This window comes from Leptodactylus fuscus, chromosome 7, assembly GCF_031893055.1.
Source record: "Leptodactylus fuscus isolate aLepFus1 chromosome 7, aLepFus1.hap2, whole genome shotgun sequence".
NCBI classification, from domain to species: domain Eukaryota; kingdom Metazoa; phylum Chordata; class Amphibia; order Anura; family Leptodactylidae; genus Leptodactylus; species Leptodactylus fuscus.
Genome location: NC_134271.1, coordinates 25,298,379 through 25,313,361, shown reverse-complemented (window position 1 = coordinate 25,313,361; position 14,983 = coordinate 25,298,379). Strand labels below are relative to the sequence as shown.

At 41.3% G+C, this 14,983-nt stretch overlaps 2 protein-coding genes across 2 annotated transcripts; both read right to left on the bottom strand.

Annotated features, from left to right (window-relative positions):
• Positions 1-110: 110 nt before the first annotated feature.
• On the bottom strand, positions 111-6,641 carry LOC142213305 (sulfotransferase 1 family member D1-like). Its single transcript, XM_075281623.1, has 6 exons — positions 6,488-6,641; positions 6,046-6,143; positions 3,442-3,568; positions 3,260-3,354; positions 1,626-1,806; positions 111-223 (listed from the first exon to the last, which is right to left on the bottom strand). Exons 1-6 carry the CDS (start codon positions 6,639-6,641, stop codon positions 111-113), a joined length of 768 nt encoding a protein of 255 aa, XP_075137724.1.
• Positions 6,642-6,889: 248 nt separating this feature from the next.
• On the bottom strand, positions 6,890-13,974 carry LOC142212540 (sulfotransferase 1 family member D1-like). The gene is made up of 7 exons (XM_075280500.1): positions 13,836-13,974; positions 13,269-13,394; positions 12,827-12,924; positions 10,221-10,347; positions 10,039-10,133; positions 8,405-8,585; positions 6,890-7,002 (listed from the first exon to the last, which is right to left on the bottom strand). Exons 1-7 carry the CDS (start codon positions 13,972-13,974, stop codon positions 6,890-6,892), a joined length of 879 nt encoding a protein of 292 aa, XP_075136601.1.
• Between the last annotated feature and the right edge of the window lie 1,009 nt (positions 13,975-14,983).

The following is a 14,983-nucleotide window of genomic DNA, read 5'->3' as shown; positions in this document are numbered from 1 at the left end:
ATTTAGTTATACCTAGTATACCATATAAAACCATAAAAAGGAGCTTTGATTTTTGGAACAGCAATACAATATGCCATGCCACAATTTCACAAGTAGATTTAGTGCATTCTTTAGATCTCGGTCCTGAAGTGAAGATCTGTGTCTGCCATCTTCCTCTTGTAGTCTTCATCAAACTGTTCATTTTGAGCTACAGTGAAATGGTTCTTCCAGTCCCCGACAATACCTTATTGAGAGCAAAATATGGCATATTACATCATTTAATAGTAATAAAGGTCTCCTGTCATCAGATTCATGCTAGGAAGAGATCTGCAATACGGTAGTGTCACAAAGAACACGATCCATTGTAATGAGGAAGCCTGATGTCATTTATATCCATGGTTAGGGCAGCCTAAATCTGCTGACAGGTCACTTTTAAATCTTGGGCAAGTTTAGGCAACCTACAAGATTTAAGGCAGGGAACGTGACCCTTCTTTGCTAAGTAGTCACTTGGTACAGAACCACGCCGCTTTAACCATAAGGCCAACGCATAGGGCAGCTGCATCGGGCCCTATGATTGCGGCGGCCTCCTCAGCCACCCCAGATCAAGCGGGACAGTCCCACATTAAGGGTACTCTTCCAAGCAACAGGCAGTGATTTCAACAGATCCATGGATCTGCAGGTCCGTGGGAACTAGGTTTGGTGAGTATTTTTTTTTTCTAAATGGTGGTTGAAATTAAATTATAGGTGGAGGAACATTGTGGGTCCCACTTTCAAAAAGTTTGTACAGGGACCCCAATGTATTTAAATGGTTCTGTACAGAGCCATACAGACTAGGTGTGCCATTGTATTGTGTTCTGCCAGGTATCATATACAGTATACAGAACATATTTCCCCTGGAAGCAATTCCTTTAGGGCAAAATCCCGATGTTCATACAATCTGACAGTATGCTACAAAATCCCATATGCTTTCTAATGACGCAAGCATGAAAGGTACTGTAAGTTACTCAGTAAGTAGGTTGTGCACAGAAAATATAATTGTGTTCACAAGGCCTCAGTCACTAATAGATCCTCTTTAAAGGGAGTCTGTTAGCACCAAAAACATTATGAAACCAGCCCTAGTACTTTACACTGCTCAGAGCCCTGAGCTCAATGCTATTCTTTGTAGAATGGCTTTTTCCTATTGACAAAAAACAGTTTTTTACTCCTATACAAATAAGCTAAGAGTGTATCGGCGGCATTCTCTGAGGCGGCTGAGCATCACAGCAAAATCTCTCTCTCACTCGATACCTTTCCAGCAGCGATGACATAATCAGAGCATTCCTCCGCCTCCTTATGATGATGCTCAGCCCCAGAACACTCCCCCTCTTTTTGTAGGAATAAAAAGCTTTTTGTCAAAATTAAACAACCATTCTACAAACAAATCCTATCACTGAGCTCAGGGCTCTGAGCATTACAAGGTGCTGGGGCTGGTTTAATAATATTTTTGCTGCTGACAGACTCCCTTTAAGTCAGGGCCATTAGTGCAGTAGGTTAGTCCCTGTGAACTTGCTGATGATTCGTTGATGTGCTGCGGCTATTTTAGATAAATTAGCATTATATTCAAATGAGCTACAATGTCTCCCTGCGCCGCCCAGCGCAAGTCTTACCTTTTCTCATGAAAGGAGATATAGTCTGGTTCATAAACTCCGTCGGTATAGTTTTATAATTGGCCATGTCATTGTCTTTCATGACCTCAAAAGACGTGAGATAAACAATCTTATCCACAATGGCCTCACTCATCTCTTTTCCCAGGAATTGCAGAATCTTCTTAATTTCTTTCTTTGGATTCTGTAATGATAAATTATTGATAAATGAATGATAAAATTGTTCTCAATCAGTAATTGATAATGACGTCATTGACCTGACGATAAGTCACTGTAAGACCTCTGACATACAAGTATATTGCCTCTGCGTACATACAACCAGCTAAGGTAATAAAACCATGATTTTATTAATATAATAAAATACAGTAAACAAAGTACACGAAGTAGAAAAAGGGGGAAAAACGAACAATACCCAAACCCAATGGAAAGGGGACTATAGGATGATAAACATATACATAACCAAGGTCCCAATAAACGTTTGTGTATAAGGGCAATATTGGTGGGTTAATGTAACCACATACATCAGTATCACTATGAAATCACGAGAAGTATAAACATATGTATAAATACACCAACAAGCCTGATAGAAATACAAACAAGGGACTACTTATCAAGGATATTACCTATACAACCAGAACCATAGGGACCCTTGACAAAGCCCATTTTTGGGCGAAACGTATGTCGGGTGGTCGCAGTTCCCTATGGTTTTGGTTGTATAGGTACTATCCTCCAAGTATCTTTATTATGGATATGCCTGGTGGATATGCCTGCTGTGTCATGTCAGGACCCCAGGGAGGGCGGCATTTTTGATTACCTAAGCCAGTCCAGGACAAGCTGTCCTGGACTGGCTTAGCACCGAGCGGTGGATTGGGGAGGCCACTGAAGCAGCGCTGCTCCAGCAGCCTCCCCTCACGCTCAGGCAGAGAGCAGGTCATCTCCGTGCCTGCTCTCTGCCTGCGAACAGTACTAAGTCCGCCCCTTCGCTAACCCCGCCCCCTCCGCTCAGCCACGCCCGCTCCGCCCCCTTTCTGTCGTTCGTCTCGGGCGGCAAAAGGGGAAGGTTCACCCCTGGGCCCAGCCATTGGTCTACTGACCCGAACTTACTACATTGTAGATCCATACAGTGCTGTGAGTTCAGATCACCAGACCAAGACACATATCCGTATTAAGAACATTTGTATACAGAAGGTTCAAGCCATACACTTGTTTGTAAGAGTTCTTATACAAAGTATGCTTCTAACCTGATTCTATTAGGGCATATAATAGAGCTGTGGCTAGATTACCCATCATCCAGGGCAAAGGTTCAGCTCACTGATCTTCCTCTCTATCTACATACATAGAAGTGGTTCTTGGCGTCCGCCCTTTACAACCAGCACCAAGAGCACATGCCCCAGTTGTCTCCTCCTAGTGATAACCCTGCTTATAGATTTCATAAAAGTGACTGTCAGTTAGACCTGAGCTGTCTCTGCTTTACATTGTCAGCCATTCATTATAATGGGCACACATGTCAATATTCCCAGTGATAACAGCTGATCACAGGGAGAGGAAAGACTCAAATATATAAATTGTAATATATGAACAATTGAATCTAAAATGACAATGATCTATATGTAATTATTATTTATTGCAAAATTTACCTCTTTCATATCTTCATAGAATATATACAGGATTTTGTGGTCATGTCTCTTTTCCCACCAGCCTTTAACGTTATCATACCAAGAACTATAGCACACTAAGGCAAAATAGCAAATGTCAGACTGGCTATAGTGATACATTTTATATAATATTGCTTCTGTAGAATCATTATATTGTATCTTACCATTAGCTTTCACATAGTTATCTAAGAATACATCCCAGGGTCCTGGATCAGGCATAGCACTGGACATTTTGTGGAGATAATAATATGATACTGCCACATCTTTAGCATTTCTTGCAACATAAATAACCTGTTTGAAAGATAAAAAAAAATACATATTTTTTTATTTATAAAACCAAACTAGCTTTTGCCCACGACTTTGTCTGCGTGTTGTTGGCGTTGATGATCTTCCTGCTCTGTTGTTTTGGCAGCTCTCAAGCTGACCTGCCACTGAACTTGTTCCTTGTGCCATGCCTGTGATTGTTTAAGCATCTCAGCAGCTTGCTGGGACGCCATATAATGAGCCTGTTGTTGGCGTCGATGATCTGCCTTCTCCAGCATTTCAGCTGCTCTAAGATGCGCTTGACGCCTAGCTTGCTCAATTCTCCTCAGCTCTGCTCGAGAAGTGTTTTGACATCTGGCTACCTTCACAGCTCTCGTTTTTTGAGACAAGTTAGATTTTTGTTTTCCCGGCATGTTTGAGATAGGAAAACCCCTTTAATCCAAAATAGCAGTTTCCCAATTTTAGTGTCTCAGCACTCTGCCTGCAGTATCTGCTTCTCACATCCTGTAGTTCTTTCCCCCCTCCTTCCTCTGGCTTAACGGGACACAGAACACTTATGCAGATCAGATAATATGCAGAAGCTTCTACAGAACGAACTCGGTGCTATCTGTGTGTTTACATAGAGAGATAACAGAGCAGGCTTTATCACCAAACTGCAGTTAGCTGAATGATTGTCCTGCTGGTAAAAAACTGTTTAATATCAGTAGGATACATAAATTGATAACAGTCGTGAAGCCAAGTCATTTACTGGGATAAAAAGTATCCTATGTGTTAATTGAGGTTACAAACTACGTACCAAATTTCATCTAAATACGTTCAGCCGTTTTTTGCGTGATTGAGTAACAAACATACAAACGTTCACATTTATAATATCAGTAGGATGACATTTGTTATTCTGCAGATTAAATCCAGAAATTCCAGATTAAATCCCGAATTCAGCAATAATATCTAAGACCACTCTTAACTAAAATTGTACAGAATAAAAAGAATAAGTCGTAAAGTACCATATATACTCGAGTATAAACCGACCCGAATATAAGCAGAGGCCCCTAATTTTACCGCAAAAAAACTGGGAAAACTTATTGACTCGAGTATAAGGGGAGGGGGGGGGGGGGAATGCAGCAGCTACTGGAAAATTTCAAAAATTAAAATGGTCGTAGTTTTTGGGTGCAGTAGTTGCTGGGTGCTGGGGAAGAGGAGGGGGTGTTTTGGTTGTCTGTCTGCCCCTTCCCTGAGCTTGAGGACTGTTCCCCCCCCCCCCCATTTGTAATTCAGCCTGGCTCAATATAGGGCATCTGCAGTGCTCCTATTAACCCCTTCCTAAGAGAACAGGAGCACTGCATATCCCCTATATTCAGTAGACTGGGCACTGTCAGACACAGGGATACCTAATGTGTAAGTGTTTCACAGTCATTTTCTACTTTTATATGTATTCCAGGGAAAGAAGGGATTTACAACTTCTATTTATTTTATTTCTTTATTATTATTTTTTTAAGCTTCTTTTTTTCCCCACTATTTTATGGGAGATTCTATACATTACTATTGTAGCTGGTCAAACCCCCCCCCCCCCCCCCCTCCAAAAAAAATATTTTTTTTTTCTTGTTTGACTCGAGTATAAGCCGAGGGGTTTTTTTTCAGCACAAAAACTGTGCTGAAAAACTTGGCTTATACTCAAGTATATACGGTATATCTATTGTTTGAAATGTTATTCTTACACCTACTAACTTCTCAGTTTTGCTGTGTAGATGAAAACAAGATAACCGTGGAGCAGTGGATGAAATGTAAAGATTGGGAGTTCTCAGTAGTTGATACCTTTTATAATGGCTAACAAAAAATGATGACATATTGTGAGCTTTTGGAACTAGTCAATTCCTTTATCAGGCTGGTATAACACAATATCTGAAGGCAAGCACATTTATACAGGAATACAGTGTTTGATGCACCATTGATGGAAAGCAGTAGAAGCAAATAAACACATAAGTCCAAAAAAAAAAATAAAAAAATAGTCAGTTCACAGAAAGGCTCTCTGAGTTTTATGATTCCCTTGATCAGTGATTTGGTGTCTAGTCGTTGTCACTGATCAAGGAATCCCTGAACGGAATACTGAACATAGATGTGAGACGGGCCTAATACAAAAAGAACTGTCAATCAGCCTGTGTGGTTCGAGTAAAGATAATGATAATAAAAAAAATATTAAAATTTGTATTAGTAAAAGAAATAAATTTGTCACGAAAAATGGCCTGAGCCGTCAAATTGACTTGAAGGAGTTACAAAACTGAAATATGTGACTTTTTAACAGCAGGGTTTTCTTTTGTTTTTTGTTTTTTTTACAAGTGTCATTTATCGCCACCCTCCCCACTTTCCATAATGGTGGCTTAGTACAGGGCCATCATCCATGCTCGATTCATCATAATTTACACCAATTTCCTACATTAGCAGTTGCAATATGAATTAATCATCATGAGATTTATAATACCATGAGTAATCTTGGAATATATGGTTACCTTCACGTCCTTCTCCCAAAAGGAGGCAGGCATCAAATGGATGGGAAGATGGGTTTTCACCAGTCTTGGGAATGCTGCAGCATTAAGTTGATCTATACCTGTTAGAGTGACCAGGATTCATAATAAATTTATGTAATGTGATGTATCCTAAATATATAGACATTGGAGAGATTTGTACAGCAGCGCAGGGTATTGCAGCTTTGTCCTGTTCACTTGACTAGCACAAAGTTGCATTACCATACACCACCATTAGCAGCCAGGCTGTGTGCAGGTCCTCAGGCTGGAGGAAACACTGTACAGGTTGCGGCATTAACACAATCACTAGGGCTCTTTCCTTAGCAGATTGTTGGGGGTGCCAAAAACTGGCCAGCACCAAGTTGATATTCATGGCCATCAGTATCCTAATTCTTAAAAAGGCATTCAAGATATTCTTTATTATTACCTGAAGGCATTCCTGGAACGCATAACTCTAGAAATGGTACACGATTATATATAGCATCTCGGCGAGCTTTTACTTCATCTCCGTCACAATAAATCAAATCAACAATTTCACTTGTCCACGTATTGCCTAAAAGAAACAAAAACAACTGTATCATGATGAACATCTAAGTACTTAAAGAGGTTGTCCGGCCCAAAATACATATTTCATGTTGACAGCCGTCAGCCAGGGGTGAACTTGCCTTTTTCGCTGCCCGAGGCGGATGACAGAAAGCCCCCCCCCCAGGAGGAGGGAGCGGAGCGGAGGGGGTGGGGCGGAGCGGCCTTAGCAGGCAGAGAGCAGGCACGGAGAGGACCTGCTTTCTGCCTGAGCGTGAGGGGAGGCAGAGTAGATTTAGTGCATTCTTTAGATCTCGGTCCTGAAGTGAAGATCTGTGTCTGCCATCTTCCTCTTGTAGTCTTCATCAAACTGTTCATTTTGAGCTACAGTGAAATGGTTCTTCCAGTCCCCGACAATACCTTATTGAGAGCAAAATATGGCATATTACATCATTTAATAGTAATAAAGGTCTCCTGTCATCAGATTCATGCTAGGAAGAGATCTGCAATACGGTAGTGTCACAAAGAACACGATCCATTGTAATGAGGAAGCCTGATGTCATTTATATCCATGGTTAGGGCAGCCTAAATCTGCTGACAGGTCACTTTTAAATCTTGGGCAAGTTTAGGCAACCTACAAGATTTAAGGCAGGGAACGTGACCCTTCTTTGCTAAGTAGTCACTTGGTACAGAACCACGCCGCTTTAACCATAAGGCCAACGCATAGGGCAGCTGCATCGGGCCCTATGATTGCGGCGGCCTCCTCAGCCACCCCAGATCAAGCGGGACAGTCCCACATTAAGGGTACTCTTCCAAGCAACAGGCAGTGATTTCAACAGATCCATGGATCTGCAGGTCCGTGGGAACTAGGTTTGGTGAGTATTTTTTTTTTCTAAATGGTGGTTGAAATTAAATTATAGGTGGAGGAACATTGTGGGTCCCACTTTCAAAAAGTTTGTACAGGGACCCCAATGTATTTAAATGGTTCTGTACAGAGCCATACAGACTAGGTGTGCCATTGTATTGTGTTCTGCCAGGTATCATATACAGTATACAGAACATATTTCCCCTGGAAGCAATTCCTTTAGGGCAAAATCCCGATGTTCATACAATCTGACAGTATGCTACAAAATCCCATATGCTTTCTAATGACGCAAGCATGAAAGGTACTGTAAGTTACTCAGTAAGTAGGTTGTGCACAGAAAATATAATTGTGTTCACAAGGCCTCAGTCACTAATAGATCCTCTTTAAAGGGAGTCTGTTAGCACCAAAAACATTATGAAACCAGCCCTAGTACTTTACACTGCTCAGAGCCCTGAGCTCAATGCTATTCTTTGTAGAATGGCTTTTTCCTATTGACAAAAAACAGTTTTTTACTCCTATACAAATAAGCTAAGAGTGTATCGGCGGCATTCTCTGAGGCGGCTGAGCATCACAGCAAAATCTCTCTCTCACTCGATACCTTTCCAGCAGCGATGACATAATCAGAGCATTCCTCCGCCTCCTTATGATGATGCTCAGCCCCAGAACACTCCCCCTCTTTTTGTAGGAATAAAAAGCTTTTTGTCAAAATTAAACAACCATTCTACAAACAAATCCTATCACTGAGCTCAGGGCTCTGAGCATTACAAGGTGCTGGGGCTGGTTTAATAATATTTTTGCTGCTGACAGACTCCCTTTAAGTCAGGGCCATTAGTGCAGTAGGTTAGTCCCTGTGAACTTGCTGATGATTCGTTGATGTGCTGCGGCTATTTTAGATAAATTAGCATTATATTCAAATGAGCTACAATGTCTCCCTGCGCCGCCCAGCGCAAGTCTTACCTTTTCTCATGAAAGGAGATATAGTCTGGTTCATAAACTCCGTCGGTATAGTTTTATAATTGGCCATGTCATTGTCTTTCATGACCTCAAAAGACGTGAGATAAACAATCTTATCCACAATGGCCTCACTCATCTCTTTTCCCAGGAATTGCAGAATCTTCTTAATTTCTTTCTTTGGATTCTGTAATGATAAATTATTGATAAATGAATGATAAAATTGTTCTCAATCAGTAATTGATAATGACGTCATTGACCTGACGATAAGTCACTGTAAGACCTCTGACATACAAGTATATTGCCTCTGCGTACATACAACCAGCTAAGGTAATAAAACCATGATTTTATTAATATAATAAAATACAGTAAACAAAGTACACGAAGTAGAAAAAGGGGGAAAAACGAACAATACCCAAACCCAATGGAAAGGGGACTATAGGATGATAAACATATACATAACCAAGGTCCCAATAAACGTTTGTGTATAAGGGCAATATTGGTGGGTTAATGTAACCACATACATCAGTATCACTATGAAATCACGAGAAGTATAAACATATGTATAAATACACCAACAAGCCTGATAGAAATACAAACAAGGGACTACTTATCAAGGATATTACCTATACAACCAGAACCATAGGGACCCTTGACAAAGCCCATTTTTGGGCGAAACGTATGTCGGGTGGTCGCAGTTCCCTATGGTTTTGGTTGTATAGGTACTATCCTCCAAGTATCTTTATTATGGATATGCCTGGTGGATATGCCTGCTGTGTCATGTCAGGACCCCAGGGAGGGCGGCATTTTTGATTACCTAAGCCAGTCCAGGACAAGCTGTCCTGGACTGGCTTAGCACCGAGCGGTGGATTGGGGAGGCCACTGAAGCAGCGCTGCTCCAGCAGCCTCCCCTCACGCTCAGGCAGAGAGCAGGTCATCTCCGTGCCTGCTCTCTGCCTGCGAACAGTACTAAGTCCGCCCCTTCGCTAACCCCGCCCCCTCCGCTCAGCCACGCCCGCTCCGCCCCCTTTCTGTCGTTCGTCTCGGGCGGCAAAAGGGGAAGGTTCACCCCTGGGCCCAGCCATTGGTCTACTGACCCGAACTTACTACATTGTAGATCCATACAGTGCTGTGAGTTCAGATCACCAGACCAAGACACATATCCGTATTAAGAACATTTGTATACAGAAGGTTCAAGCCATACACTTGTTTGTAAGAGTTCTTATACAAAGTATGCTTCTAACCTGATTCTATTAGGGCATATAATAGAGCTGTGGCTAGATTACCCATCATCCAGGGCAAAGGTTCAGCTCACTGATCTTCCTCTCTATCTACATACATAGAAGTGGTTCTTGGCGTCCGCCCTTTACAACCAGCACCAAGAGCACATGCCCCAGTTGTCTCCTCCTAGTGATAACCCTGCTTATAGATTTCATAAAAGTGACTGTCAGTTAGACCTGAGCTGTCTCTGCTTTACATTGTCAGCCATTCATTATAATGGGCACACATGTCAATATTCCCAGTGATAACAGCTGATCACAGGGAGAGGAAAGACTCAAATATATAAATTGTAATATATGAACAATTGAATCTAAAATGACAATGATCTATATGTAATTATTATTTATTGCAAAATTTACCTCTTTCATATCTTCATAGAATATATACAGGATTTTGTGGTCATGTCTCTTTTCCCACCAGCCTTTAACGTTATCATACCAAGAACTATAGCACACTAAGGCAAAATAGCAAATGTCAGACTGGCTATAGTGATACATTTTATATAATATTGCTTCTGTAGAATCATTATATTGTATCTTACCATTAGCTTTCACATAGTTATCTAAGAATACATCCCAGGGTCCTGGATCAGGCATAGCACTGGACATTTTGTGGAGATAATAATATGATACTGCCACATCTTTAGCATTTCTTGCAACATAAATAACCTGTTTGAAAGATAAAAAAAAATACATATTTTTTTATTTATAAAACCAAACTAGCTTTTGCCCACGACTTTGTCTGCGTGTTGTTGGCGTTGATGATCTTCCTGCTCTGTCGTTTTGGCAGCTCTCAAGCTGACCTGCCACTGAACTTGTTCCTTGTGCCATGCCTGTGATTGTTTAAGCATCTCAGCAGCTTGCTGGGACGCCATATAATGAGCCTGTTGTTGGCGTCGATGATCTGCCTTCTCCAGCATTTCAGCTGCTCTAAGATGCGCTTGACGCCTAGCTTGCTCAATTCTCCTCAGCTCTGCTCGAGAAGTGTTTTGACATCTGGCTACCTTCACAGCTCTCGTTTTTTGAGACAAGTTAGATTTTTGTTTTCCCGGCATGTTTGAGATAGGAAAACCCCTTTAATCCAAAATAGCAGTTTCCCAATTTTAGTGTCTCAGCACTCTGCCTGCAGTATCTGCTTCTCACATCCTGTAGTTCTTTCCCCCCTCCTTCCTCTGGCTTAACGGGACACAGAACACTTATGCAGATCAGATAATATGCAGAAGCTTCTACAGAACGAACTCGGTGCTATCTGTGTGTTTACATAGAGAGATAACAGAGCAGGCTTTATCACCAAACTGCAGTTAGCTGAATGATTGTCCTGCTGGTAAAAAACTGTTTAATATCAGTAGGATACATAAATTGATAACAGTCGTGAAGCCAAGTCATTTACTGGGATAAAAAGTATCCTATGTGTTAATCGAGGTTACAAACTACGTACCAAATTTCATCTAAATACGTTCAGCCGTTTTTTGCGTGATTGAGTAACAAACATACAAACGTTCACATTTATAATATCAGTAGGATGACATTTGTTATTCTGCAGATTAAATCCAGAAATTCCAGATTAAATCCTGAATTCAGCAATAATATCTAAGACCACTCTTAACTAAAATTGTACAGAATAAAAAGAATAAGTCGTAAAGTACCATATATACTCGAGTATAAACCGACCCGAATATAAGCAGAGGCCCCTAATTTTACCGCAAAAAAACTGGGAAAACTTATTGACTCGAGTATAAGGGGAGGGGGGGGGGGGGAATGCAGCAGCTACTGGAAAATTTCAAAAATTAAAATGGTCGTAGTTTTTGGGTGCAGTAGTTGCTGGGTGCTGGGGAAGAGGAGGGGGTGTTTTGGTTGTCTGTCTGCCCCTTCCCTGAGCTTGAGGACTGTTCCCCCCCCCCCCCATTTGTAATTCAGCCTGGCTCAATATAGGGCATCTGCAGTGCTCCTATTAACCCCTTCCTAAGAGAACAGGAGCACTGCATATCCCCTATATTCAGTAGACTGGGCACTGTCAGACACAGGGATACCTAATGTGTAAGTGTTTCACAGTCATTTTCTACTTTTATATGTATTCCAGGGAAAGAAGGGATTTACAACTTCTATTTATTTTATTTCTTTATTATTATTTTTTTAAGCTTCTTTTTTTCCCCACTATTTTATGGGAGATTCTATACATTACTATTGTAGCTGGTCAAACCCCCCCCCCCCCCCCCCCCTCCAAAAAAAATATTTTTTTTTTCTTGTTTGACTCGAGTATAAGCCGAGGGGTTTTTTTTCAGCACAAAAACTGTGCTGAAAAACTTGGCTTATACTCAAGTATATACGGTATATCTATTGTTTGAAATGTTATTCTTACACCTACTAACTTCTCAGTTTTGCTGTGTAGATGAAAACAAGATAACCGTGGAGCAGTGGATGAAATGTAAAGATTGGGAGTTCTCAGTAGTTGATACCTTTTATAATGGCTAACAAAAAATGATGACATATTGTGAGCTTTTGGAACTAGTCAATTCCTTTATCAGGCTGGTATAACACAATATCTGAAGGCAAGCACATTTATACAGGAATACAGTGTTTGATGCACCATTGATGGAAAGCAGTAGAAGCAAATAAACACATAAGTCCAAAAAAAAAAATAAAAAAATAGTCAGTTCACAGAAAGGCTCTCTGAGTTTTATGATTCCCTTGATCAGTGATTTGGTGTCTAGTCGTTGTCACTGATCAAGGAATCCCTGAACGGAATACTGAACATAGATGTGAGACGGGCCTAATACAAAAAGAACTGTCAATCAGCCTGTGTGGTTCGAGTAAAGATAATGATAATAAAAAAAATATTAAAATTTGTATTAGTAAAAGAAATAAATTTGTCACGAAAAATGGCCTGAGCCGTCAAATTGACTTGAAGGAGTTACAAAACTGAAATATGTGACTTTTTAACAGCAGGGTTTTCTTTTGTTTTTTGTTTTTTTTACAAGTGTCATTTATCGCCACCCTCCCCACTTTCCATAATGGTGGCTTAGTACAGGGCCATCATCCATGCTCGATTCATCATAATTTACACCAATTTCCTACATTAGCAGTTGCAATATGAATTAATCATCATGAGATTTATAATACCATGAGTAATCTTGGAATATATGGTTACCTTCACGTCCTTCTCCCAAAAGGAGGCAGGCATCAAATGGATGGGAAGATGGGTTTTCACCAGTCTTGGGAATGCTGCAGCATTAAGTTGATCTATACCTGTTAGAGTGACCAGGATTCATAATAAATTTATGTAATGTGATGTATCCTAAATATATAGACATTGGAGAGATTTGTACAGCAGCGCAGGGTATTGCAGCTTTGTCCTGTTCACTTGACTAGCACAAAGTTGCATTACCATACACCACCATTAGCAGCCAGGCTGTGTGCAGGTCCTCAGGCTGGAGGAAACACTGTACAGGTTGCGGCATTAACACAATCACTAGGGCTCTTTCCTTAGCAGATTGTTGGGGGTGCCAAAAACTGGCCAGCACCAAGTTGATATTCATGGCCATCAGTATCCTAATTCTTAAAAAGGCATTCAAGATATTCTTTATTATTACCTGAAGGCATTCCTGGAACGCATAACTCTAGAAATGGTACACGATTATATATAGCATCTCGGCGAGCTTTTACTTCATCTCCGTCACAATAAATCAAATCAACAATTTCACTTGTCCACGTATTGCCTAAAAGAAACAAAAACAACTGTATCATGATGAACATCTAAGTACTTAAAGAGGTTGTCCGGCCCAAAATACATATTTCATGTTGACAGCCGTCAGCCAGGGGTGAACTTGCCTTTTTCGCTGCCCGAGGCGGATGACAGAAAGCCCCCCCCCCAGGAGGAGGGAGCGGAGCGGAGGGGGTGGGGCGGAGCGGCCTTAGCAGGCAGAGAGCAGGCACGGAGAGGACCTGCTTTCTGCCTGAGCGTGAGGGGAGGCCGCTGGAGCTTGTCCTGGACTGGCTTAGGTGAGCAAAAATGCCGCCCTCCCTGGGGCCCTGGTATAGCGCCACCTGAAGCGGTCGCTTCAGGTCGCCTCATGGGAGGTGCGGCGCTGCCGTCAGCATGGAATCTGTCAGGTTCTGAATAGTTCAAGTTCTGAATAGGATTTTCTAAGTTGTATTACCACATTTCGGATAAGCTGCAATAACCACGTCATCGGGACGGGCCTGAAATTTTTCCACATTTTCAAAGTTCTCAGCTATATGTTCAGTCAGTAGAAGTCCATGTACAGGAACCAGTGTCTGAGATGAAGCCACGTCCATTGTTGAGAAACTAGTAGCCACGATCAAAGTTGCATATCAAAACAGAGATGCTCTTCCCAAGTTATGAAATGTGACGGCCATTGTTTTCACTCTGAACAAAGAAAAATAGTTATCTTAATTTTTTTTTTCCTGATAAATCAATGCATGAGAGCCTGGTACAAGCAGCCAAAACTATCAATTAACCCGCTCTTCACTACTCATTGACTCATTGTGACAGTAGAACATGAACAGACATCCCTATAGACATGCCAAATTGACCAAAGTGACTCGGGGGCTGTGTACTGGTTCTAATCATACTTTTTTTTTTTTTTTATATCTCAAAAAAGTAAGTTCTGATAGACTTCGTGGATACCCCCTTTAATGTAGGTTTTGAATATAGTGGGTGTCACGCATTCACCACCATTTTATTAGACTCTTTGTGACTACCAAAGAGAAATTCAGCACTTAGCTATCTTCAGGAGTCAACAAAATCAGCACGAAGGTAAATATAAATAAATTATAAAATGTAAAGGGGTTGTCCCGTTATGAATACATGTTAAGGGTACAATTGCTGGGGGTTTGACAGCAGGGGACAGTGGGCCGAAAGTCCCCCTACAGCCTCCTTGTGAATGGAGCTCCAGTGGGCTTATGTGAACGGCGCTCTATTCACTTCTATTGGACTGCGGAAGCATTATAGTTTTGGCAGCCCCATGGAAAAGAATGGAGCACGGGTCAGAGAAGTTCACTGGCACTCCATTCCCAAGCATCCGGTAGAGGGATTTTCAGTCCCCCATCCTCTGGATCACTGGGGGATTTGGTGATCGAACCCCCAGCAATCGGACACCTATCCCTTGTCCTGTGGATAGAGGATAAGTGTCCATAATGGGACAACCCCTTTAACATATAATAATTAAATGAAAACATGGCCGCCATATTAACTCACAAACAGAAATACCCAATTTTATCAAGAGGCCCCACCAACTGTGTCTTCATATGGAATACTCTCAGACATACATAAATATCGGCTGTA

Excerpts from the sequence above, each read along its gene's own strand:
- LOC142213305 (XM_075281623.1), bottom strand. The coding sequence starts at position 6,641 with ATGATACAGTTGTTTTTGTTTCTTTTAGGCAATACGTGGACAAGTGAA. Across the intron at positions 3,569-6,045 it reads TTTGGGAGAAGGACGTGAAG|GTTATTTATGTTGCAAGAAA; the intron begins GTAACCATATAT and ends TCTTTCAAACAG. Across the intron at positions 1,807-3,259 it reads TCTATGAAGATATGAAAGAG|AATCCAAAGAAAGAAATTAA; the intron begins GTAAATTTTGCA and ends TTATCATTACAG.
- LOC142212540 (XM_075280500.1), bottom strand. The coding sequence starts at position 13,974 with ATGGACGTGGCTTCATCTCAGACACTGGTTCCTGTACATGGACTTCTA. Across the intron at positions 13,395-13,835 it reads TGCAGCTTATCCGAAATGTG|GCAATACGTGGACAAGTGAA; the intron begins GTAATACAACTT and ends TGTTTCTTTTAG. Across the intron at positions 10,348-12,826 it reads TTTGGGAGAAGGACGTGAAG|GTTATTTATGTTGCAAGAAA; the intron begins GTAACCATATAT and ends TCTTTCAAACAG.